The following is a 27,810-nucleotide window of genomic DNA, read 5'->3' as shown; positions in this document are numbered from 1 at the left end:
GTGGCTCAGAGGACGCACTGTGTATTCGACAAAACCAGGAAATGACTGAAAGACAAAGGCAACTGAATAAAATCGTATTATTTGTCACATGCAACAGTCAGCTAAATTGCAAACAGCAACAACAAAATGTACTAAATCACGCACAGAAGAAGCTGGTGCCCGGAGAAGAACGTATACTGTGTAACAGATTGTTACTTTTCACATCAAACAATTTTCCACAAAAGGCCCAGAGACACAAATAGACAGAGACCCATTGTTTGAGAGAAAAAGAAAATACCGAAGCCTGTGATGCTCAAAATTGAATACAGTCTGAGTTAAAAGGACATTTGGCGTCCTCCCGTCACATAAAAGCTCCTTTTCTTTGCTGTGTGCTCATTTGTTTATTTTTTGCAATACTAGAAGTTTTTATATTCTTGAGGTTACTTTTGGCTCTTCCTTTTAGAAAGGACGCAAAGAACAGCCAAAAGTTAAACAAGCTTTATAAAAAGAAGAAAAAAGAGCAAAATGTTTTAACATATCAAAGATATATTAAGAGAAACCTTTATTAGTTCACTCATGAACATTGATTATAATCCAACAGGGACTGCTACTCACACATTTAGCCTTGTCCTCTAGTTAAATGAAGAGTAAAACTTTAAACATAGAAAGGAGTAACCGTGGACACTAGGGGGCAGCAGAGCAGAGATGATAAATCTCAGCATCAGTAATAAAGTCTCACTGACAACAGCTGCAGAGGTGTGTGTGTGTGTGTGTGTGGGGGGGGGGGGTGTTACACGGGGGTAACAAAACAGAGTCAGCTGTTTAGGGAGCTAAATGTTCACAGCATGTAAACACCGAGCTACTGGAGGCTGGACAACAGGGAACGAGTCCACAAACTGGTGACTTTTGCAGTGGTTACATTTTCTGAAGCCATCTAAAAAAAAGAACAGCTGCTAGAAGTGATAAGGGGTGTGGGTGACCCAGTTGGATATCTGGTCTTTGGAGCGTTTGGCTGAGCTGTGTGTGGTGAACAGGGATTTAAAGACTTCAGACTTCCCCTGCATGTCCTGGATGGACCTCTTGGTAGCAGAGACTGTGGAGGCATTGGTGTCTTGAGAGGAGCCAGATGGTCCAGCCACAGCTGGGTGAGAAAAATACAAGACAGAAAGAGCAACACAATGAATGTCAGAGATCAAACTATGATTTTCAAAGTTTTGAAACAGGACAAAGATTCAAATTGTTGGTGAAGGCATCATCCAGGTCATGGTAATCCAAAAAGGTTCAAATGAAAGCAACTGGACTTCTTTGGTTTCTTGAAGATGTTTCGCTTCTCATCAGAGGAGCTTTGTCAATTATTTTTAACAGAAGCTAATGCAGGAAATAGTGGTAGAAGGCTATGTCTACGTTCAGCTAGCATGAAGAACTCAGAGTAACGGATCATTTTCTAAAAAAGTAAAAAATGCTCTTTAAAAAGTATGAAACTTGACTATTTTGTGGTAATTTATCAAAGATATAAACCAAGAGACATTTAGAGATCAATTAAACCAAGTTTAAAAGAAAAAGTTTAACACCATCACTGCAACTACATTTCAAACTTCCCACTGTTTAACTAATGGAGTGGCAAGATGGCACCACTCCCAAACTTGATTTCTGAGAACTAAACATGATTATCTACCTGACTGGCTGCATTCGCCTCCATTCTGCAGAGACTTCCCAGCTCCACCTGCTGGTGAAGACTGAGCATCTTCTGTGGGGGGTCAAACAAATCGGTTCAAATACAGAGATTATCATTTAGTCAGGCTTTTTTCAAAGACTAGTGCATCCCAATTTAGCAGGGAGAAGCCACAATAGGGATATAAGTGAATTTACAGAAATATAAATATCATTTTCTCAAAATTACTTGCTTTAAAATGTTTCTATTTATGTAGAAACACATGTAAACACCAACTGGTCTTACAGCTTGGACTTGTTTCGCAGTTGAAATGGTAAATGGCCTGAACATGTATAGTGCTTAATCAAGTCCAATGACTCCAGAGTGCTTTACATTATAATCCTTCATTTGGTGAGGTTGATGAGCTACACTGTAGCTAGAACTGCCCCGAGGCACCTTCTCACTACCACCAGCAGGCAAGAAGGGTGAGTACCTTTCCAAAGGACACACTAGTTGACATGAACAGAGCCTGAGTTTGAACTAGCAACCCACCGGTTACAGCCCAAACTTCTAACTCATAAGCCACCATTGTCCACCAGCTACTCTACTATGATAAATCCAATATTTCACAAAAGCTGTAGTATTCTGATTGAGAGTTACCCCGGTTTTCCACCAGATGAGTAAGCAGCGCGTAATGTAACAGGTGTGTTTTCACTGCGACCTCACCCCCTTCCTACCGATAGTATTTAAGAAGTGAAGCACCTGGAAACGTTTCATGCAGCTGGTCCTGCGAGATCACAGATTCACAGGTTAATTGCAAGATCGAGCATGATTTTGCCAGCTTATGTGATACCACGTAAGGAAAAGATGGCAGCATGTATCCAAAAGGTCTTTGGTTCTTTTTACCTCCACCAAGGACGTTCTGTTATTGCTGGCATATTTTTGTTTATAATTAAGCCGTGGGAAATCACTTGACATGTTATAGAAGCATAGAGCATAGAAAATAGACCTGGCACAAATTCATCAGAAAGCTGCGACATTACTCCTCTGGGACATGTCTGAGGTGCACCGCCTCACACCCACCCGGTGTAAAGAAAAGTCTTAACAATAATGCCTTGTGTGCCGTGTATTGGACATCGCTAACGTTACGCTCCGTTTACACATCTGATGAAAAGCCAGGGTTACAAAAGTCGTTCGGTTGTTTCAAACACTGTGCAACAACAGTTTAGTCATCATTTTTGTTCAGAAGAACTTTGGTTTTCACTAGTTGACTTTTATTTTATCATTTTAACTTAGTTATTTAATAGATGATTATGAGATTTTCTTTCTGTAACGGAAGAGTACCAACTAGGGGTGTGCCGGTTTAAAAGCTATTTGTTTTTCATGAATCGCTCCAGAAGTGTCTGTCCTTCACAGGCCCACGTGAACAATCTAGTGATCTAAGGTTCAAATCTAAAGGCCAGCAGCTCTGGAGCTCTGCATCGCTCCAGTTTGCTGTCTCAGATGATTTTGTTTACAAAATGGACTCCCCGTGTTTACTTTGTTTATTTTGTAAGTATGAAAAAAGCTATGACATCAGAATAAAATGCATAAAAAATAATGGTCATTATGATAATCGTTAAATAATTAAATCATAGGACTCTGAATTGAAATCAGATCATGAGGTACCTAAAATGACACACCCATTCTACCAACAGTTTTGGCTCCTTGTGACTCAATTCAGTTATACTTATGATTAAGAGGGTTGTGATGAGATAAGAAAACTGTTATCAAACCTTTAAAAATGTGTGATTATCAATGAAATATATCATTTTATAAGTTTTAGTTTCTAGCCTAAACTAGTTACATGATCATCTCTGCCAGCCTTGAAGTCATGGCTAAGCTGCAAACCCACAGAGTATTCAAAGCATTATTCAAATCGAGGACATTTCATGGTTTTTATTCAGCTGCATAATTTTGCTTATGTCAGCTCTAAAACCACTTGTCATTATTATTTAAGACCAACCTATTGACTCTGCTGGTGTGGACACAGTTTCAACTGCCTTGCTCTTCTTGGATTTCTAAAAAAAAAGAAAAAAAAAAGAAGAAATGAAACATTCTTGTTACAAAACACTACATATATGCCACAAACCCTTATAAATGTAAAATCATCATTTCGTAGTTTGTTGAGTCAACCTTAGTTTTAGTCTTGGCTCGCCTCTCCTCCATCTTCTCTCTCAGCTTATCAATCTCTTCCTTTGTGCCATTGAGCACAACAACGTCGTCTTCTTTGAAAGGATCTCCACACTGCAATAAGAAAATAGGATTCTATGTGAAAACAGAAAAGCAGTGAGGGAAAGGCTCCTAAAAGAAAAATGATACCAATTAACATGTCGAAATTACTAGTTCAAGCTTAGTTTTCATCATAATCATCTATCTGGCATACTTACATGCAGGGAACAAAACTCCAAAATAGCAACATATCAATGGGGAAAAAGTTGTTTCCACCCAGTAAAACAAACTTGAGCATTTGAAGATAAGAAAAAGTATAATCGGGTAATGAAGGCATTTAAGGAGACTCTAGCAGGGAAGTAAGAAAATATCTATAAGCCAGAATATTACGATATTTATTCCTGCAATATTATATTGACATTCAAAAGCAGTGTATCAAATTTTTGGAAGAATTTACATGAAAACATTTGTGTATTTTCTTTACTTTGGTGTAATTCAACAACGACTAGTTGGCAGCAGTGTGTACCGGGTTTTGTTTCCACCACTAAAATGTAAATCCATCATGGTTCAGAAACCTCGTGTTAAACATGTTACGCATCAGTTTGGACTGTTTCTTAAATTTTTCTACAATAATTTAAGTCTAAACAATTGCTAATATCATCTGGCTGAATGTATCACAATATATTGTGATATATCATATTGTCTCTCCTCATATCGTGATACGAATCATATCGTCTTCCCTCTATAGTGATCTTCCCTTTATCGTGATACATATCACATCATCTTCTGGGCAATAAATCGAAAATTTATCATTGTCGAAATTTCTGACTCTTATCGAGATAATTTTCCCCATGCCAATAAATTTGATAAATAAAAAATGAAAAGATGTGTGTAAGCTGGCAACGTTCGTATCCATTTATAAAGCTGTACCATCTTGAGTCACGTAAAAATGTAACTCAACGTAATACGTGTGACAGCCCCATCTAATGGACAACTTTTGTTTCTGCGCATACCTGTAGTTATCATCCATTTATCGTTATCGAGGTGAAATCCTCAATATATTGTGATATTAATTTTAGGCCATATCGCCCAGCCCTACTCTATCGTGATACATATCGTAACAAAATCCGCTTCAGTCGCCATGTTCATGACAAACTCGGCGTTATGGTGTGTGACATACGATACTCAGCGCTGATTGGCTCGGTTAGAATTCTCACAGGGTGGGGTTATTTGAATACGAGAGTTCCCAGACCATTTCTCTGTGCAGAATTAAACAGAGGAGGAGTCTGGCAGGCCAGGCTAGAAGGACGGAGGAGGTAGGCTACATTGTTTGGCTTTGATGAGAAAAGTTGTAAAACTTCTGTAGTTTTTACTTTTACATCATCTCTAAAATATGTTCCGACCAAGCCCCCACAATGCGGCTCAGAAATTGGTCTCAACCCGGAAGTACCAGACATTGCAGTTCCACCCTCATCCGCTGGGGGCTGGTGTCAGAAGCGAGCAAATCCTCATTGACTCCCATGTTAAAAATACCAATTTCACAGCAGAAATAAACATGTTTACAGCCTGGTACCAAAACATGTTTTTGGTTTAAATTATCTAGTTTACACTCATGACAACTCTGAGGGGGGTGAATTTTTTTCTCACTCTTCTGTTTAAGTGTATTAAAAGCCTAAAATTCTGTATAATTAATGAGCATCCGACCCACGCGACCGCCGCCTCAGACCCACGTGACCACAGAGCTAGCTCCATGGAAAGGCCTCAGTAGAGCCTCGGTCTGGCTTGGAAACTGCTCCGGGATTTTGAGTCTTTGTGTGTGTGTATTCTTTTTGGGATATTTTTTGTGCAATTGTTGGACAAAATGACTTGACGTGGCATTAATTGCACTAATAGAGCATCCAAGGAGTCTCCACTTCATTTTTTTTTGGTAAGTAAAATTATATGTATGTATTTTAGGTCACTGCCGAGCTGAGCTTAGATTTTAACATGTAGTGTTTAACCATGAAATTGAAATGTAATAGGGTAAAACCCAGTGCATTTAACATAATGCTGCACTTTAGAAAATGGGTTGAAATATAACATGTTGGTGGAGCTGGGCTCCAAATATCGGCTTGTGGAGCTCTCGGGAGACCGATGTTTTCCACCCGGTTCTCCCCTCCCCGCAGCTCAGCGCATTTCTGTCTGATCGCGGCTCCTGACTGCTGCGCGGGCTGACGGCTTGTGGAGCTCTGGGATGGAAACCTTTCCACCCGGTTCCCCCCGCCGGCAGCTCTGCGCATCTCAGATCGCAGCGGCGCTTGTCTGCTGTGCGGCTGCCGGCTTGTGGAGCTCTCGGAGACCTCTGTGTTCCACCTGGTTTTACCCAACGGTCAGCCCGGCGTATCTCTGACTCAGAAGCTCTGGTGTTGTGCACAGTTAACTCCAGTTGTAGCTAGGTTGCTACCTCCATTAGCTTAGCTCCCACCTCCGCATTAGCTTTGGGTTTGCTTCAGGTTAGCTTGTAGCTAGTTCGACTGGGTGTCATCAGTTTATCCCAGCCTTACAGCCCCACCCTCAGCTCCACCTCCCTTCCCTTTTATGGAATTGTCTGGGCTTGACGGAACCTGTGACACGGTCAAAATGGCGGTGGTGGCCACCTCCCATTTTAGTACAAAAACTTATTATTGGAGTCTATGGAAACCCATTGTCATATATGTATGTCGATGGTTCCGACACTGGGACACAGGCTTTGGGATTTAGTTTTACCAAGCAAAGTATGTCCCGATGAGCCATTTTGTGTTAAAAAACCAGATTAAGTCTTTTGTGCTGCAGTAACAGATGCTTAGATATAAGAAGTTGAATTCAATCTATATTTAATTTAGTGCATTTTGGCCTTCACTCAAACAGAAAGTTTCATTTCTGACTATAAATTCAGGCTGATGAAAAGAACTCATATTAAATATAAAGTGACATCTCAATAGTGCCATTGGTAATATTTGATCATGTATTGCACCTATGCTCTCAAAGATTTAAAATAGCATGATCTGGCTCTTTTAAGTTATCTGAAAAAAAAAATCCTAGGTTTTAAGTAGTGAAATTTATTACCCTTTGTCCGCATCGATGCGGACTTCACCGAAGTGTAAATGTATAATGCTGACTAGGGCTGCACAATATTAAGGAAAACCTGCAATATGGGATAACAGTGATTACTATCGAGATGATGATATTACCTGCAGTAAATATAAACTTAACTCAGGAACAAAAATAATAAAAAAAACAAAGGAATAAACAAATGACGAAAAATTCATGAAAATGAGAAAAGCAAAAGTGGAAAAGGAAAAAGAAAACGAACAAGAAAAGGCAATCAGTGGATCCCGAGAAAAGCAGAGTCATCAGAGAGGGCAGAACAAAGCTAACTCGGGTGTTTGCTAACCATCGAAATTAAGTGCCGTCCGCCTCGGGGGCAGGCATCTAACCTTTGAGAACCCACCCACTGGGCCAAATGGGTGAAGAGCTCTATTTGATTTGTTAAAAAATCATAATGCTTTTGTTTGATTGACAGAATGCATTATGGGTAGCAAACATTTGAGCTGACCATTCAATGCGATATTTATCTGTTCTTTGCGATATGAATTTTGCGCATGCTGATATCGCGATAACGATATATTTGCGATATATTGTGCAGCCCTAATGCTGACCCCTACCCCTTATTCTTTCAAAGTCCACCTACTTAAATGCAATAATGTTTTTCCACAGCCTTGCAGTGTTGTTAGTTATCATGAGCCCACAGAATTTATATAAATAACTCATTGCTGCACTTGAGTATCAGCAGTTAAAAGCATTAGGTTGTGTCCAACATCTGAATCCACAGCAGCATTTAAACATTTAGATGACCCATTATTAGGAACCAGGGAGCAGAAAAAATTATCTTGACAAACTGACTTTAAAGCATTTGTCTTAAATATTTTCAGTTAAAACGTGTTAAAAATAAGCTATTTTCTTTTACTCATCAGCCCAAAAACATGACGTTTTCAGGAAGCACATGGATAAGAAATGTGTTAATATTACAAATATATTTAAAAGTAGCCTCATAATCGCTCGTATTTCCACCGTTTACTTTCACAATAAGCAGCTGTGTTGAGCGATGTGCGTTCCTGTGACAGAGTGGCGTTACAATTTTTTATAGCTTTTGTAAGACAGGCAGAAATTTGCAAATTCGAGCATAATTTTCGTCTTGTTTCATCAACGAAACTCTCGCATGTCTCGTCATGTTTTAGTTACCAAAAAGCTAATTTTAGCTTGACAGCATCTTGTTTTCGTTCTGAGAAAAAAGGGTGTCAACGAAATAATTTAGTCATAGTCATCGCTGATGAAAACAACACTGACTACTACCTGCAACGCTGTTGATTTTTCTTTCAATTTCACAAAATAAGAGACAAAAATATTTCCTTGAGATTTCATGACATGATTTGGATGCTTTTCTGTCTGCTATCTCTTTCAGGAGCTCAACAGACAGGCAGCAGTAGTTCTACTTTGGCTTGCAAAGTGACGCTTTGTTTGTCCTGACTGAATATTGTTTATGAGAGACCTGTGGTAGAGATTAGGTAGATTGAATAGGCAAATGGGAAATATATGACACTATTTTCATATTTCCCGGATACTTTGGAGAGGCTCTGGAGTGAAAGTGGGGAAATTTGATTAGCTATGCACACATCAAATAGAATCAAATTAAACACAATGGACACAACTGAACATCCACTGCACAGAAATGCCAGGGTTCTTCAGCTCTGCTGGAGAAAGAAATGGACCAAAAGGCCATTCCTGCTTAAAACAATAACTTCCTGAGCACATTTTCTATGTCTATGTGTCTTTAGAATGAAATGCATGATCTCACTGCCTCCTTATCTGCAAGGCTGAATTTTCTTTGGTTAACAATAAAATGAAACACTTTTATTTCCCTTTAGGAGTAAGACATGATATTTTAATCAAATTTAAGCAATGATCTGTAACAATAGCCTTTTTTTAGTGCAACAATTTAGCTAAAAGCTTCGGGTATGACAAACAGCAGAAAAATTGTAAAAGCTGCCTTATCTTTGTGAACTGCAAGAATAACACAAGTAGCATAAAAAAGTTAAATAACACCCATGCACAAACACAAATATTAAACCAGAGCAACCAGCAAGAGATCCATTGTGTGGTCCTAACTCCCAGTGGGTGTGAACTCCAGCCATGTGCTCTTTTCAACACAAGAGGGATAATCTCAGAAGCTGACCAAGCAGCAAACAAACTCTGTCACTCCAGCTCTGGAGTCAGTAATTGCCGGTGCCGTTACCAGAAAACAACACAGGCTAATGGTGAGCATGACACTTCACCAGAGGTTCAACAGGAAGATGGAGATCGTCTCGTCTCGTCTTCCTCCGCTTATCCGGGTCCGGGTCGCGGGGGCAGCATCCCAACTAGGGAGCTCCAGGCCGTCCTCTCCCCGGCCTTGTCCACCAGCTCCTCCGGCAGGACCCCAAGGCGTTCCCGGACCAGATTGGAGATGTAACCTCTCCAACGTGTCCTGGGTCGACCCGGGGGCCTTCTGCCGGCAGGACATGCCCGAAACACCTCCCCGGGGAGGCGTCCAGGAGGCATCCTGACCAGATGCCCAAACCACCTCAACTGGCTCCTTTCGATCCGGAGGAGCAGCGGTTCTACTCCGAGTCCCTCCCGAATGTCCGAGCTCCTCACCCTATCTCTAAGGCTGAGCCCGGCCACCCTACGGAGGAAACTCATTTCGGCCGCTTGTATCCGCGATCTCGTTCTTTCGGTCATTACCCAAAGCTCATGACCATAGGTGAGGATTGGGACGTAGATCGACCGGTAAATCGAGAGCCTGGCTTTCTGGCTCAGCTCCCTCTTCCCCACGACAGATCGGCTCAGCGTCCGCATCACTGCAGACGCCGAACCAATCCGCCTGTCGATCTCCCGATCCCTCCTACCCTCACTCGTGAACAAGACCCCGAGATACTTAAACTCCTCCACTTGAGGTAGGACCTCTCCCCCGACCCGGAGGTGGCAAGCCACCCTTTTCCGGTCGAGAACCATGGTCTCAGATTTGGAGGTGCTGATCCTCATCCCAGCCGCTTCACATTCGGCCGCGAACCTACCCAGCAAGAGCTGAAGGTCAGAGCTGGATGAAGCTAGGAGGACCACATCATCCGCAAAAAGCAGAGACGAGATTCTCCTGCCACCAAACTCGACACACTCCACACCACGGCTGCGTCTAGAAATTCTGTCCATAAAAGTGATGAACAGAACCGGTGACAAAGGGCAGCCCTGGCGGAGTCCAACCCTCACTGGGAACAGGTCCGACTTACTACCGGCTATGCGGACCAAACTCACGCTCCTCTGGTAAAGGGACTGAATGGCCCTTAACAGAAAGCCACCCACCCCATACTCCTGGAGCGTCCCCCACAGGGTGCCCCTGGGGACACGGTCATAAGCCTTCTCCAAATCCACAAAACACATGTGGATTGGTTGGGCAAACTCCCATGCCCCCTCCATCACCCTTGCAAGGGTATAGAGCTGGATGGATGGAGATAAAAGTGCTTATCTGTGGGAAAAGTCAGCATGTACACCTCTGATGTGAAAAAAGACCCGGAAAACAATAAAGTTTGGAGAAAAAAAAGGCATAAGTAACTTATAGTAAAGTGTTGTGAAGTAAAAACAACTAAAAAGACACGAAAAAAAGAAAGAAAGATGTATCATACAAGGAAGTGGGCAACTGTATGGTGAGAGGAAAGAAGTTAGGATAAAAGAGCTTGAGGGGTGTCTGTATGATGTGTAAGCATGTATCTGTATGACTGGGTGTAACCGCTGGTAACCAGGCAGGGATGGACCTGGTCTCATGGGGATGTGGAGAGGGAGTGACTTAATCAGCTTTGAGTCTAACTAGAGATTAACGCGCGCGCGCGCGCACACACACACACACACACACACACACACACACACACACACACACACACACACACAGAGAGACACACTCATAAGGAGATATGTATGACTGATGGAAACTAAAGCGCAGAGAAGTCGTCCCTGCTAGGAAACCACAGAGCAAACCTTGCAGCACAACCAGCTCAGACACATTTGCACCAGCTGCGGTTCTCTCACTGTTGCTGCTGATCCAGTTAACGAACATGGCTTCTGATAGATTTTAGCAACACAGCTCAGAGACGTTTAGCTTTTTAAAAGTCTGGATTATTTTACTGATTCATAAACTGCAGACTCAAGTGCTTGAAAGGTAAGCTATTAACCTTGCCTTTAACATCATCTCTTAAAATACCTAGCCGTGTATTAGAACGTTTGTTGGTTTAGATATTGGATTTGGACACATGACCATTTTAGACTGAATTGAGGATGTAATTTTGACAAAAAATTCTAAAGTATCCTCTAAAAAACTGGAAAAACAGGCATTTCTTAGTGTGGTAGACAGTTGTGTTTGTTCTACGATTGGATCATTGGGGAAAAGAATCTGATGGGAAGGCTGTAAAGGTACACATTTCCATAGCATTCAGCTCCCCTGGGCATCTGCTTCTTTGGTGTTGCATGAAACTCAAATGACAATGTTTAGGTGACATGTGGCTGGGAGTCTTCTGAGAAAGGACCAAAATCTCAATGATTCCACAAAGAAAAGGATTAGTTCATGTCCTTTTTCAGGCACAGGGCTGATCAGATGAAAGTGTTGCATAATTTAGTCACTGACTGAGGTAACTAATAGAGTCAAACTTTAGTGGATTAAATCATCATCCCAATTATACAGCAATTTAATCTAAAAAAAACAACCGCAGAAGTTAAAAGGTGCTAGAAGTAAGAATTCCCTATACTTTTTGAGGTGTTTTGAAAAAGTAGTATATCAATAATTTAAATTTTGCTCAGTTGGAGACAAATCTGTATTATAAATACAGCTTATGAGACTAACAAACAAAACACTGGAAGTTTGCATCAAGGTTTGCAACATGGTTTGTAAGCGGGTTTAAAAATGTTATAAACTTATGCTTCTACCATCTCCTTTCAAATAAATTCAAATAATTCAAAGGTGTAATATTGTCAGAAAGAACAAGATCGTAGCCACAAGCAGCCTATATAAGTTTCCTCTGGAAGGTGGCCGGGATCAGCCATAGAGACAGGGTGAGGAGTTTGGACATTTGGGAGGGACACGGAGTACAGCCGCTGCTCCTCCTCATTGAGAGGAGCCAGCAAAGATCAGTGTTTTCCTTTAAATAGACGTAGCCGTGGCGGCCCGCCACGGCTGAAATCCCAGCGCCACGCCTACAAGATCCCGTTTTATAGATTTAAAAAAACGTATTATTTTTTGCGCTGTTTCCCGAAGAAGCAGCGGGAACTACTCTGTTGTTGCTTGTGATCACAGCCGGCAGACAGCAAGGGGGGAAAGGCAGGGCAGGGTGGTTACAGCTAGGGATGAGCCGGATACTTGTTTCAGACAAGTATCCGGTACTACGGATAAAGTATTTTTGACGAATATGATCATGAAACGAGTAAAAGTCGTAAATTTCTGTAATCGTGCTGAAGAAAAATCCTCATTGGGTAACTGACTGCCTTCACGCTCTGTGATTGGCCAGTCACATAGAACGCCCGCCACTCCCTACACAGAAAACTCTGCAGCAGTACCTTGGGAAGACCGTATCGAAGAGGCCAACGAGCGAAAGAGGAGGCTCAGCTCAGCCCACACGCACACACACATAGACAGTAACGGATCTCTCTGTGCTTGCCTCACTGTCTCTCACGTTCCTTCAGTACTCCCTTAGTTTTCTTCAGCTCGCCTCTTTTTTGGTTTAATATTTAAAGTTACTTTTTTTGTAACGTACGTGGTGCATTTGACAAGACAGAGCTGAAAACAGCTCGTACTGAGTCGGTCACTGCCTCCGCTCCGGTTTTTTACCACTCTCACTCTCTCACTCACACGCACGCACGCACGCACGCACGCACGCACGCACGCACACACACACACACACACACACACACACACACACACACACACACACACACACACACACACACACACACACACACACACACACCTTAACGTTGTTCTGTTTAACTGTGTGTGGGACACATGCCAAAAACGTTTAATCAAATTAAAATTAAAATTAAAAGTTGTGTCTGGTTCTAGTATTTCATATTTCCTAGTTCCTACTGCATGAGATCAGATGTATTAATTCATGCACTGATGTAAACCACACCCACTAATTTCCATATAATAAATAAGAGGTGCATTCATCTGTGTATCTCCTTTGATCTGCATTAGTGATATTTTCAGCACCAGAACAATGAAGCAAAGAAACAGATTCCTGAGTTTGTTAGTAATTTTATTTATTAGGTGCATCTGATCTGTTCTATTTTTCTCTGAAATGAGATCAAATCAGTGCTTCTATGGGTTGTCTCCTCTCTGCACTAGAAACATTTACTTTATTATAATGTTCACTGTAATGCATCTTGATGTTCTTAACAAATAAATTAAATCAAAGATATTGGTCAATAATGCCAAATATGTAAATTTGTGTTTCAGTCATTTTTATACTGGCTTAAAAATACTTCATTAAGTCTACTAAGCAGGGGTGTAGAATGTTTTTAATATGATCTTGGGCCAAAATAAAGGGGGCAGAAAGTCAAATAAAGTGGGCCAAAGGAGATATTTTTCCAGACGCCAATAAAAATTAAATGTCAAATCCCCCTGCAAAGTGTGTCACTGAGAGTTTAAAACAGAAATTATTCTTGTGCAAATATTGGTGTACTCACCTTTAATACTAGTTATTAAAATGCAGCAGTTGCTGGATCAGTGCAGTTCAAAGTGGAGTGCATCAAATAAAACAATATTAACATAAAGGTGAGACGTGTCATAATTTCAAACTTGTTTTTATTATTGTTCAACAGTAACTTTTAACAAACCAACTCATCTGAACATTAAGATTGCTTAGAATGTCCACAATTTAGTCAGCTTGCACAAATAACTGAATAACAGAAGTTTATGAGTAACTAAGTCCTCTTAAGTTGCTGTTTTCTTTCAAGAATTTGGTAGTCAGGGATTAAACCAATAAGAGTTTTGCTGTAAAGGAAGATGGCTCTGTGGTTGTAACCAACAAAAACCTCTATTTGTTTCCATTTCCTTCTTGTACCCAGTGCTGACACGTTTCATTGCCGTCATCTATTTCGGCTTAGCTGTGGGTTTTCTAGTGCATGACGATAAAGTAGAGCAGGTCTGCTAAAGTAACGTTCTTCATTGTGTATTTTTAGGAGTTTTTAAAATGCAATTCAATTCAAACATACTTTATTAATCCCAAAGGGAAACTGATTGTACTTCCCCCCAAAACAATCCAGTCCACAGCAACAACACAGCTTTAACATAACGAGCAACCAGAATCAATTATCGAGTCACATGTCAGAGAAGTTATTCATAGATTTCACTTGTAGTGCAGGCAAGTAAAAACTGATATAACCTACTTGTTTAACCCCATTTGGTATTCCTTGTGGGTTTGTGAAACTTCTGCAAAAAAAACTAAACTGGATATCTTTATTGCAGGACCTTAAGCCGTGGCGGTGCCATCGTACTACAAAGAAGTGGGATTATTATGTGCCAGCTTGAAAGTACAAAATGTATTTTCCTGTTCTGCCTGGGCATTAGTATTATTATGTGTTCGGTCATTTATTTGAGGACTAAAATGCCAGCAGAGGAAAAGACTCTACACCCTACAAGCTGCAGACAGTTTGCCTCTGAATGTCGCCCTTTTCTGCCTGAGAGAGTAGAGTGGTGCCAGAGCAATCACCAGGTATGTATTCAGTTCACATATTTCTGCTCTGTGATTGACATTTGTACGTAGGCGGATGTCTAACGCTATTGGCTAATGCAGAGGCCCCTTTATCAATGTTAATTAGTACATTATTAAGCATTAACAAATAAAGAATCCCTTTATTAACATTCCCTAAATTGTTAACTATTAAGTGTTCTTAAGGTTAGGACAAAGGGCCGGGGTGTGTGTGGGGAAAAGGGGGGGGGGGGGGGGGTCTGCATACTAATACATTACTTAAAATCAACATTAATATTTAGCAGTTATTATGCTTTATTTAATAGTTTATTAATGCTTAATCACTAAACCGCCAAACAGTTCCTGAGCGTAGCCACAGCTGCAGCTCACCACTCCCCGTGGGGATGAATCAAATGCAGAGATGAATTTCACCAGTGTTTGATGAGTAATGAGACTTTAACTAAGTAATGTTAATAAAGAGACCCTTATTGTTACGCGTTACCATAAATTGCTGAATTGCCTACATTACATAGTGCAGGGCAAGACCATCACTTTTATGGATTTCTAAAAAACTCGTACCGAATTCCTGAAAGGGGGGACGCTCCAGATTGCTGCTTTAATTAAAGGAATTGTTTGTGGCTTAATGAAAACTTCTTAGTCCAACAATCAGTGCCATGTTTAATCAATTTGCTTGAAATCATAAAATGTTCAATACCAGCACACGACATGTGTGTAACTGGGTTTTAGATAAGTGAGGTTTAAAATGAAAGGACAAAAATATATAAAAATTGGGATCTGTTAACAATGTTATAAAAATCAAAACATTTAACAAAAGGTTTTTCTCTCTTCAGGTTGGAAGATACATCCTCAACAGTCATCTCCAGTGTTCAGAAATGATAAGAGACTTGCACTTCATCACAAGACCTCTAAGTCAAGATGAAGAGACTTACCCTTTAGCTTTCATAGTGACTGTTCACAAGGACCTAGAACTTTTTGTTCGCATGCTGCGAGGCATTTACATGCCACAAAATGTCTACTGCATTCACATAGATGCAAAAGCTCCACAGGAGTACAAGGTGGCCATACGGAGGCTCGTCGAGTGTTTTCATAACGTGTTCCTCTCCAGCCGCAGTGAGACGGTGACCTATGCTGGGTTTTCTCGCCTGCAAGCTGATCTGAACTGCATGAAGGACCTCGTAAAGTCTAAAATAAACTGGAGGAAAGTGGTGAATCTGTGTGGGCAGGATTTCCCCGTTATGAGCAACCTGGAGTTGGTGCAATACATGCAGAGCAAAGAGTGGAGGGACAAAAACATGACGCCTGGGGTGAAACAGCCAGAGTCCATGAGGTACAGGACACAAAGCCACTACCACGAGAACGTGGTTTTAAACATCGCTCAGAGAATGCTAGGGCAGAAGAAAGCTCCTCCCCCTCACAATCTACAAATTTATTTTGGAACGGCTTACTATGCCCTCACAAGGGCTTTTGTGGACTTTGTTCTGGACAGCCCAAAGGCCCAAGACCTTTTGGAGTGGTCCAAAGACACTTTCAGTCCAGACGAACATTACTGGGTGACACTCAACCACATAAAAGGTAAAGTCTTTTTAAAAATCAACACAAAACCACACGTAGAAATACAAACCTGCAAAACAATAAGGAAATACTCAAGTTAGAGGAAAAGAAACAAGCAGCAAAGTTAAACAAATCAAACAGAATAGAAGATTTAGTGTGAGCTTTAAAGTGCACCATTTATATTAGCGTTTTTGAGTAAAAAGTCTATTGAATGCCACAAAAAATGTATCAGCATGTTTTTTTTTCATAAATATATAGGAGGCAATTAACAGAGGGTACATTACTGCTGCCCATATAAAAGGATTGTTCCAAACTAAAGTGGCTAAACCACAAGTGCACGAATTAAAGTGTTGCAAGGCAGAGTGATTTTGATTGCGGTCATGTGAATGCACTTTCCTTGTAAGATAATTTTGCACTCTCCTTGTATTTATTAGCATTTATCTGGAAAAACAAAACCCCTGATCTGGCTGTCTAAACTAAATAAGATGACTAAGTTCAACTAATAATTGATAGTTTAAAAAAATAACTAAGCAAGATAGCTCAAATTGACCTAAAATTTGCTAATCTACACAGCATGTATTGTGGAGCAAAACAGTGAAAAGGAGCCAAGTACCACAGATTGCCTGGCTGATAAACTGGGACCTTTATGCATTTAGATAATTAGATCTAGAAAAAGCACAGTTCAGATAATGTCTTACAGTGTTTCCCCTAGGAATTTTTCCAGCTGGTGGTGGTCCGGGGGGTTGAAATTATAACATGTCTCACCTTTATGTTAATATTGTTTTATTTGATGCACTCCACTCTGAACTGCACTAATCCAGCAACTGCTGCATTTTAATAACTAGTATTAAAGGTGAATCTACCAATATTTGCACAAGAATAATTTCTGTTTTAAACTCTCAGTGACACACTTTGCAGGGGGATTTGGCATTTAATTTTTCTTGGCGTCTGGAAAAACATCTCCTTCTGCCCCCTTTATTTGACTTTCTGCCCCCTTTATTTTGGCCCAAGATCATATTAAAAACGTTCTACACCCCCTGCTTAGTGGACTTAATGAAGTATTTTTAAGCCAGTATAAAAATGACTGAAACACAAATTTACATATTTGGCATTATTGATCAATATCTTTGATTTAATTTATTTGTTAAGAACATCAAGATGCATTACAGTGAACATTATAATAAAGTAAATGTTTCTAGTGCAGAGTGGAGACAACCCATAGAAGCACTGATTGGATCTCATTTCAGAGAAAAATAGAACAGATCAGATGCACCTAATAAATAAAATTACTAACAAACTCGGGAATCTGTTTCTTTGCTTCATTGTTCTGGTGCTGAAAATATCACTAATGCCGATCAAAGGACATACACAGATGAATGCACCTCTTATTTATTATTATTGGGAAATTAGTGGGTGTGGTTTACATCAATTCATTATTTTAAATCTGAAATTGATATGGAATGATCAGAAGTTGCTATGTGTATTGTTTATTTGAAAACTATTTACAGAACAGCCTCAGAATTGAGATTAAATATTTTTGGTCACAATAGTAAAGAAACTATTACAGAACAAGGTTTTCAATAAAATCAGAACATTAATATTTAAGTGCATGAATTAATGCATCTGATCTCATGCAGTAGGAACTAGGAAATATGAAATACTAGAACCAGACACAACTTTTTATTTTAATTTGATTAAACAGATTTTTTCCTAAGGTTGTTGGCATTTTTCCCACACACAGTTAAACAAAACAATGTTGATTAAGGTGTGTGTGTGTGTGTGTGTGTGTGTGTGTGTGTGTGTGTGTGTGTGTGTGTGTGTGTGTGAGTGAGTGAGTGAGTGAGTGAGTGAGTGAGAGAGAGAGAGAAAGTTAAAAAAAAAATTTTTTTTAAACAGACCGCAGCGGAGGCAGTGACCGACGCATGCACGAGCTGTTTTCAGCTCTGTCTTGTCAAATGCACCACGTACGTTACGACAAAAGTCAATTTAAATATTAAACCAAGAAAGTGCTTGCATGGATGCATGGGCCGGACTGAACTCCCGGCTGCAGTTTGTTGTGTGTAGGGAGGGGCGGGCGCTCTACGTGACTGGCCAATCACAGAGTGTGAAGACAGTCAGTTACCCAATGAGGATTTTCCTTCAGCACGATTACAGATATTTACGAGTTTTATTCGTTTCATGATCGTATTCGTCAAAAATGCTTTATCCGCACGCTCATCCCTAGCTGTAACCGCCCTGCCCTGCCTCCTCCTCCTTGCTGCCTGCCGGCTGTGATCACAAGCAACAACAGAGTAGTTCCCGCTGCTTCTTCGGGAAACAGCGCAAAAAAAAAAATAAAATAAAATTTTGGATCTTGTAAGCGTGGCGCTGGGATTTCAGCCGTGGCGGGCCACCACGGCTACGCCTATGTAAGGGAAACACTGGTCTTAGAAATGGCTTTAATTAGCCATTTACCATCAGAGGGAAACAGGGATGGACCGATGGTTTGATTAATGGAAAACAGACCCAACACAATCATGACGTAAAGGTCTGACCTTGAAAACAACTCAAGTCTAAACAGAAAAAGCAAACTTCAGGATTTTTGTAATACCTTGTATTAATCACAATTTTGTCTGATTACACGAAGAAGCCCCAGGGAGCCATGCTGACGGAGGTTGGGAAGGAGCTATCCGCGCAATCAAGTGGGGGGACCAAGAAGGAACAAAACACGATGGTTGCAGAGGTAGAAAATGTGTTTTAACAGTGTTCAGACACTCAATCACAATGTTATATTTAATCATATGAACAAGATTTAGATGTGTATGACTGAAACATTCTGCTCAATACTTTTTGGCTTGAGCTGTTCTCTTTAGCCCAAAGAGTCTTCAATGGCACCACTGAGCTGCATGAATGTTACTTTGACTTTTTTAAGAAAGCTTAATTAAACTGATATGAAAACTATAAGGCAATAAACATGCCACAGCTGCAGGGTTTTAAATCTAGGTATGTAAATATTTCTATAAAGCATCACAAATATTTGAAGTCACAGCTCCAACTAGGACACCCGAGTAGTTACTTCGTGAATCAAGAAACCAAAGTGAGTACATCTACATCTCATAGCAGATGGCACGTTTGCAGGTTTATTTTCATCAAAGCAAAAACAGAAATGTTCAAAGCATCGTCACAGTGTGCTGCAACTTTAACTCTAACTTGTACTGCATAATTCTTCTGTTATGACTCGTCTTTGGTGCGCTGCACCAAGGCAGGATGTTGGGTGATTTGTGAAAACATGTTTGGAATGGTTGCATGTGGTCTGGTACGATGTCAGGATTTTTAAACCAATAACAGACAAACTGAAATAGCTTTACTAACAGGTTTTGTTGATACATGCTTGTACAGTTGGTGTCTTATTGAATGTGTACGCAAACCGACTGAAAAACAAAAAAGTGTAAAACATAAAGAACAAACTCCAGATTAAAGGCCAAGTTCAGGGAAAATAAATGTTTTACTTATTGTAATATGATCGGTTACTTTGACTTAAACATGCAGGCTAAACGCAAAAATAGTCTTATACCCCTATTTCCTGAATTAGCTGCTCATCAAAAAAAAAAGACAGGGAAGCACTTGGATTAAAAATGCCAGTTGATTCTACGTCACACTGAAAATTTGCATTCATGGACTCACCCATCTTGGCTCATGACAGGGAGGCTGTTGTTGACTTAGCTTCCAGGAGACAGCAGAGTGTGTCTTGGATAGTAGAAGCTAACCATTAGCATTAGCAAGTTCACAACACTGCAGAACTCCTTCAGGCTTGTGTTATTTGTGTAGTTGCAAAACAAACAGAGTCAGTGGTGGAGTTGCATTGCCGATAGCCAATCAAGGGAGAGATGTCTGAACACCAGGAAATAAAACTCCAAAACCTGACGTGCTCTGCTCCCTTCTGTTCCGACTCACTTCTAGTTCTTGAAACAGAAGCACCAGAGCTTTTTTCTCCAGAGATCGACTCACAAGGCATTCATTCATACTAGAGACCACTGCAAATGTATTGATAAAATGACTGAACCTGGTCTTTAATATTAAAGTCCATGTCCTCACTTGTTTTTGTCATTTTCCAGGCCATTATGTACGAAACATCTGTATCTTCGGACTGAAAGACCTCCCATGGATCATCAACAGAAACGACATGTTTGCCAACAAGTTTGAGAGTAATAGCTATCCGGAAGCACTGGACTGTCTGGAACAGTGGCACAGGAACAAAGTGCTGAAACAGGCAACTGTTCCTATAGAGGCATCGTGGCTGCTGGCCAAACAAGTAACCTCAAGAAACATCCTCTCCTATAACAGCACTGCTGGAGCATGAAATCACTGCTCGTGTCCTAAACTATCTGTGGAAGGCTGTTTGCTCTTGCTTACTGGTTATATTTTTACAAAACATGATTAAGAGAAAATAGAGCTGAGAACAGCTGGATGACTGCACTTTCCCTTTTAAACAATCAAATTTTCTTTATATAGCGCCTTCTACTGCGGGAGCCCAAGGCGCCGGACACAACACCACAAAAATAAAAACAGACAAATAACAGGTCTAAGTTAAAAACGGTTAAAACAATAAAATTACACAAAAGCCAAATGATAAATCAAGACATGTTTATCTATTTATGAAACTGAAGTACTGTTATTTATATTGTTTATGTTATGTAGATAATTAAACATCTAAAGAGTTGAGCATTTACTTTTTTATTGTCCTGTTAGTGCAATGCCCATGGCTGTTTTACAATACAAATAGTTAGAAAAGCAAATATACGCTGCAAAAACAAAATGGACCAAAACAAGAAACAGATTCCAGCTAAAGCATGCTCAGTACATTTTCCTCCTGTACAAGTGGTGTTCCCATAAGGATCTATTTAAAACCACTTGTAATTTGTTATTGTTAAAAAATACCACAGTTATTTTTACCTCGTCTATTTCTTTTAATACTTAATGGTTAGAAATCCAAAATGGAAGCGGGTAGAGATGCTGAATCCTATGTGATAACTCAATAAAAACTCAAATTATTTCCAACAAGAGAATTCCAGTGAAATGTTTTGTTGTTGTTTTTTCTGAGAAGCTATAAAGAAAGAATGCAGCAATGATCCCACAATCCCACTCAATCAAAGACAAGATGGAAGACTGTTGCCCAAATGCTAAGGATAGTTTGTACATGGGAAACCGATCACCCTAAAAACCACAAAAACGAAGAGGTCAGAACCTAAAATAGGTTTTCCTTCCAAGACATTCTCATGCGTATGCAACTGGTCTGAAAATGATTAAAGAGAAGAACTACTATTTGAATTACTCATACAAGTGGTTATTCAGGTAGGTTAAGTAATCATCGTGGAAGTACATGAAAACCTGTGCCCCCTGTTAGCCATTTGTTTTCTTATAAACAGCACTTGGGACATGCCATAATAACAAAAAGATAAAAACTGTATGTTAAAACTACTAAAACTATTAGTTTTTGGCCGACAACATGAAGAAAAACTGAGAATATGATAGCTTACTTTATGGCAGATTTCCGTCTTGACCTCCTTCAGGGCCCTCTCTGAAAACACACAGCCACAGGTCTGCAAGTAACAGAACCTGCAAAAAGAAATGATGACATTTATTTATCAGGCCAATGAAATAAACCTAAACTTCAGAAGCCAAACTGGTACATATGTATGTTTCCCCAAACCTCAAAACATTACTTCAAATATGTAATTAATAATAAACAGCGATGGGAATAACGGCCTTTAAACCAAAATCAGTTTTTTAATGACGAGTAATCTAATTAACTACCGTCTTATTTTGTCATAACGCCGTTTCTGTTACTGATAAGGAAATGTGTGTTACTATAATTCAGCAGCGCAGTGTGTTAGCTAAAGGGGCAGATGTTCACATCCAAGCGCATCACAGCCAGTGATGAACGAGGAAGACGTGAAGAATGGTCTACGGCTGCAGACCCAGAGACCAGCAGATTCGCTGCTGCAGGCGTGAATCTGCAGCTGTACCCTTCTTGGCGTGACAGCGGGATTTCCCGAAGGTCCGCTCACCAGTTCACTGCTCACACATCAGTTAATTATTTCCTCATCACGATCTTCTATCTTCCTTGAAAATCTAACTGAAACCTGTTCCTGATCATTTCCTTAATCCTGCTGTAACGCTAATTGTATCAGTCTAAGACGTCGTAGGCCATCGGGTGTTACTAGAATTTACTTTACCACGCAGCTTCAGCTTTTCTGTGTTTAGTTAGTAAATTTAAGTTCTTCATCAGATTTGTGCCTTTTCTGGTCATTTTTGAGGATTTTTATTTGCAGATATACCATTAATAGATTATGAGCTAAAGAAATGCTAATGAAAACACACAATTATGTGAAAGTGGAAAAATTAAAATACGATGCAAAATTACATTTACTTCAATAATTCAACTTAGACCGAGAGACCATTTAAAGGCTCAGGAATCCTTTACAACAGGGCTATTCAATTCCGGGCCTCGAGGGCCGGTATCCGACATGTTTTAGTTTAACCCTGCTTCAACACATCTGATTTCAATCAGCAGGTGATTAACAGGCTTCTGCGGAGCCTGATGAGCTGCTGCACAAGTGACTCAACCACTCAATCTAGTGTGTTAGACCAGAGAAATCACTAAGCTGGAGACTGGCCCTCGAGGCCCGGACTTGAATAGCCCTGCTTTACAGGTTTTTCTAATTGCAATTACAAATTTGATTTGATTGGGGGTTTGTTAAATATCATACCGTGATGTTTGAATAGTTTAGATCAGCGTAATGTTTCTTGTTTGTATTTCCTCCTGTTAAGTGACGTTTTATTTCACTTTTTCAGTTTTATAATAAACAATCGGACATTTTATTATGTTCCAGTCTATTTAGTCATTCGTGTTTTAGTATTGCAGTAATTTATAGATAAATAAGTAAGTTTCATTAAGAGGGGATCTCATTTTACTTGCATATTTTTATGAAAAATGTAACAAAATATTTTTGTTGTAATTATTAACTTTTATAATACTGAGTTACTTTATAACAGACACTTTATAACACAATCATTCACCCATGCAGACAAACATTTACATCCAGCTGGTAGTGATGAGCTACATTGTAGCCACAGATGCTCTGGGGCGCACTGACAAGGGGCGAGGCTGGTGAACACTGATGCCACCGGTCCCTCCGACCACCATCAGCAGGCAAGGAGGGTTAAGTGTCTTGCCCAAAAACACAACGACTGCAACAGAGTGCAGAGAGACAGGGCTCAAACTTGCAACCCTCCTGTTACAGTGCAGGGGTCTCATTTATCAAACATTGCATAGAATCCTTACTAAAACCGTACTTAAGCTCAGCAAAAATTTTTTACTTATGCCAAGTAGGTTTGTGATCTATCAAACATGGAGTACGCACAGACGCACGCAATCTCCGCTTCATAAATCGGTGACTAACGAGAATGTTTCTCAGCTGCATTTTAGTCACATCCGGCCCTCACCACGCCCACTTACTGCCATAAATAGTCAATGCAAAAGTGCCTTGTGGATCTCATGCATATACATAAGCAGGCTGTTGCAGCGCTCCGCCAAAGACATGGCAACCATAGATCAAGGCAAAGCAAGGAAGCACAATTTCACAGAAGCAGAAATTCAGGTGCCGGTGGGTGAGGTGGAGAAATGAAAGGAAGTGCTTTTGCAAAACAAATAAGAGAAAATCCACTGAGTGGCACAGCGTTGCTGAAGCTGTCAATGTTGTGAATTCTTCAGAGAGATCTGTGGCGGATATAAAAAAAAAAGGTCCAATCAGGATTCGATCCCCAGACTCCCGGGTGAAAGTCGTGTGCTAACCAGTCACCCATATGGAGATCTCCCCTGTATAAGTAGCCAGGGAGCATGATCAATCGAGTCACAGTGACAGGACACACACCCTGTCACAGACGCATGACATTCTGTCTCAATCTGTCCCCCTGCTGATATTCTGCATTCCGTATTCTGCGCTTCAGGCTGTGTGTGTGTGTGTGTGTGTGTGGGGGGGGGGGGGTCTAGTTCTGTGTGAAAACGAAGCAGTACAAGTGACAATGCTGCAGGATTTCATAAATGTAACCTTCTCAACAGCAGCACTGCAGATGCTCTCCATGTCCAACATGTGTGTAAGCGAGGTCCTTAGTCAGCTTAAAGTTGTGCACATTTTTCCGCTAAGTTTTCTTTCATAAATGCCAAAGTTTGCGTGGAAAGTTGCTTACGCAGTTTTCCAACCCCATTTAGTGCATAAGCAAGCTTGATAAATGAGGCCACAGGCACTTAACTCCACTGCTACAGTCACACAGCGTCCTTTCAGCAGGCAATGTGGACAAGTCAGAATGTATTTCTAAGAAAACCTGGTTTAGGGCCAGTTAATACAACAGTACAGTTTAATATGTGTAATACGATTTAGGACTATTTATTGAAGTTGTTTACCTGTGCTTTCCATTCATTTCCAAACCAACAACAGGACAAATGAACATGCCACAGTGGATGTCCTCATATCTGTCTCCTTTTGCGTTTCTCCTCTCTCCCTCCCATTCAGGGTTATCAGTCAAGTTGAGCTCTTTAATGTCCTGCAAACACACTGATTAATGCACTTCCTGTCATGGAGAAAAAGGAAAATTCACAGAAATATACATGTACTACAAGTACACACATCCAATTTCATATCAAAGCAATATAAATACAATACCTTGATACCGCGGATGTGTGTTACAGCCTCGGCGTTGGGTCTCTCAGCAGATTTATCCAGGAGGTACTCAATAATAGCATCTTTGTTGTAAAGCCTAAAGCATGACATGAAAAGGTGGAGTAATCAATAGTTCACTAAGGCACATATAACACATTCTGACATGATGAACCATCAAACACTGCACATTAAATGTAGCTCGTCCTGGGTGACTTAGAAATAGGTTAAGAATAAGAACAGCCTCTGACAAATGTGCATAATCTCTGCCCAGAATTTAGCAAAAGGGGATAAACACAATAATTAAAAAGTAAAAAAAAATAAATACACAAAACCTCTTTACCTGCCCAGCTCACAGGCAACGATTGGGCGCCGGAGTTTCTCCTGGCTCAAGCCACAGTGCTTCCACTTGGCAGCTAGTTCAGCATTCTTATCAACCTGGACAAATCGGAAGGTATGTCTTAGCCAAATGGTGAATCAGTTGCCTCATACTTAGCCTGCACATATTGGAAGGGTTAGACGGCTGAAATTTGAAAGCTAACGTAGCTTCATCTATTTCTGACAATTAAATACTCTCTTATTAAAGTAAAGTGGAAAAACCTACACGTTTGTAAGAGTAGTAAAAATAAAAAGCTAGCAACTTTTTTAGTAAGTTACAAGCATATAATAGCTACCTTAGCATGTTAGCTTTAGCAAATATGTGGCAGCTGTCGTCTTTAACCGCTCAGGGAAAACAGATAATACGCACCTTCTCGACTTTTTTGGGGCCTTTAACCAACTCATGCCTTTTGGGAATCGTTCCGCCATCACATCCCATCTTGAAAACAGATTTTAAGTGTAACTGAAGCGATTAGTTGCCAAGTACGTAACTAACTGGTGACCGGAAGAAAGTAAACAAACAAGGGAAAAGCTGAGCTCCCCAGGTGCAAGCTATTCTGAGGTCGCCATCTAGCGGCAGAACAGAAACTTGAATTTTTAAAACTAGGAGCAGTGTCCTCCTTAGACCGTTAGAGGGCAGCGTTGCTCCAAAAACTAGTTATTTTTGGCACTTGCAATAAGTATTATATATATATATATATATATATATATATATATATATATATATATATATATGTCCAAACATTTGGCCTGTACTGTGTGTATATATATATATATATATATATATATATATATATATATATATATATATATATATATATATATACATAATAAGAACAGCAGAATGAGGTACTTGTTTCAGAAGTGGGACTTTATCTATAATGTGAAGGAATTAAAGCAATGACAAATTTTTTTGCTTGCTTGCAGTCACATACTCTTCAGTATCCTGCACCTCAGTAAACACACAAAGAGAAGAAGAAAAAAAAACACATGAATTACTTCACTCTTTTACAGCTCATCCATCTATTAGATGTTTTCAGTCAGCCATTAAAGTCAAAACTAGTAAGTGACATTAGTCTGGCTTTCAGCCCTTTTGTCCGAGTGGTCTAAAGATGAAAGTTTCCTTGGAAGATAGTTCAATGACTGCTAATGAGATCTGTTTCCTGTGCCTCGCAGGCTACAGATTAGTTTACTATCGATGGTGCTGTCCAAGAGCGACCATTAGTTTGGGGAATACCTAAGTGGAGACATCTCTGGCGGCATGACTGATAATCTGTGTGTAAGAAAAGAGTGAGTAAAAAACAAAGCTGGACTTCATTTTGACGGAGAAAACAGGTTTCAATCTCTTTCTGCACAACTCGCTCAGGCATTCTGTGTTAGCTCCCCGAAATGCAGCAAAATTAACAAACATGAATGCAGAAACGTCTCCCCGTTTTGGCAGTTAGTTCGATTGGTTCTTCCTGTAATTTATAAATTGTGTTATGTGTCTTATTGAATTTCCCCCCTTTCTCACACAGAGCTAAATGTTTAGTATGGATTTTCATTAGAGGCAGTGGAGTGGAAGCTCTGTTAGCAAACTATCTTTGAGGAAGTACAGCACCCAGGGCTGATAATGCAAACCAACCCACCAAAGGCACACAATAACTGTTGGACAATAAAGGACAATTTATTGCTGAATGTATAAATTCAAATATCCCCAATTCCTCCTCCCTGTCAGACCCAGGTGCTACCCACTGAGCTGTGTTAGAGGTCAGTTTAATGGGTTGATTTTTCCATGGCTGACCTGAAGAAAACCCCAACTACCGTCCAACCTCATGTTTATACTTTCATGATGAGTCCAACCTGCCCAATCAAACATCCAGTGACAGGCCTTGAACTGAAACCATATACATCTTAGCCATCCCAGACGCTTAAAGCAGCTAGCAGGAGACTCAGGCAGCATTAATTGCATGGAAAAGCCCTGGTATCGCACCGAGTCTAATGCATTTAGCGTTTCTAATTGGGGAGGAATTGCTCTGTTTACATTGGTGGTAGTTAATAGAGCTAGGCCTTTCAGCCCTTTTAGCCCTGCAGCCGAGCAAGCTAAAGCTCTGTGGATGAACAAAATGAAATGCCTTCATCTCTGAAATCTCTCTGCAGGGTAAATTTCAGAGAGGAGAGAACGACTCACTCAGACTTAGGGAAAGAATCAGTTGACAAACTTTTTATTTCGTTTAAATTAGATTTAAGTTGAAGAAATGATCTCATACTTCACTGTAAGTCATGTGCTCCGTTTTTTTCTCAATTCAATTAATCAAGATACAAAAAATCAAGATACTTTATTAATCCCAGAGGGAAATTAGAGTTTCAGTACAAACAATTCAGAGATCAGACATATATACATAGACATAGACACATGACAAGAATAGGTGACTGTGGTCATTCGCAACCCTGAGTCGCGCTACCTTAATAGTAATCAGTGGGTTTATATGAGGACTGGGTCAGGTGGAGGGGAAAAAAAGGCACTTCAGAGTCACCCTCCACAGGGAGGGCAGCTTTG

At 40.2% G+C, this 27,810-nt stretch overlaps 2 protein-coding genes across 4 annotated transcripts; one reads left to right on the top strand and one right to left on the bottom strand.

Annotated features, from left to right (window-relative positions):
• Window positions 1-161: 161 nt before the first annotated feature.
• On the bottom strand, window positions 162-25,821 carry rtf2 (replication termination factor 2). 2 transcript variants are annotated; one of them, XM_015959223.3, is made up of 9 exons: window positions 25,642-25,821; window positions 25,237-25,331; window positions 24,900-24,993; window positions 24,641-24,780; window positions 21,714-21,792; window positions 3,806-3,916; window positions 3,636-3,690; window positions 1,655-1,726; window positions 162-1,120 (listed from the first exon to the last, which is right to left on the bottom strand). In XM_015959223.3, exons 1-9 carry the CDS (start codon window positions 25,708-25,710, stop codon window positions 933-935), a joined length of 903 nt encoding a protein of 300 aa, XP_015814709.3. In that variant the 5' UTR covers window positions 25,711-25,821; the 3' UTR covers window positions 162-932. The 2 variants fall into 2 exon arrangements, with proteins under 2 accessions (XP_015814709.3, XP_015814710.3); XM_015959224.3 differs by lacking the exon at window positions 1,655-1,726.
• gcnt7 (glucosaminyl (N-acetyl) transferase family member 7) lies at window positions 10,968-20,766 on the top strand. Of its 2 annotated transcripts, XM_015959220.3 has the most exons (5): window positions 10,968-11,105; window positions 14,403-14,649; window positions 15,477-16,218; window positions 18,824-18,919; window positions 20,292-20,766. In XM_015959220.3, the coding sequence occupies exons 2-5, from the start codon at window positions 14,452-14,454 to the stop codon at window positions 20,534-20,536; spliced, it is 1,281 nt and encodes a 426-aa protein (XP_015814706.3). In that variant the 5' UTR covers window positions 10,968-11,105; window positions 14,403-14,451; the 3' UTR covers window positions 20,537-20,766. The 2 variants fall into 2 exon arrangements, with proteins under 2 accessions (XP_015814706.3, XP_070405470.1); XM_070549369.1 differs by lacking the exon at window positions 10,968-11,105 and having other exon boundaries at window positions 14,304-14,649.
• Window positions 25,822-27,810: the final 1,989 nt, after the last annotated feature.

This window comes from Nothobranchius furzeri, chromosome 3, assembly GCF_043380555.1.
Source record: "Nothobranchius furzeri strain GRZ-AD chromosome 3, NfurGRZ-RIMD1, whole genome shotgun sequence".
NCBI lineage: Eukaryota > Metazoa > Chordata > Actinopteri > Cyprinodontiformes > Nothobranchiidae > Nothobranchius > Nothobranchius furzeri.
This window is presented reverse-complemented; position numbering and strand designations above follow the sequence as displayed.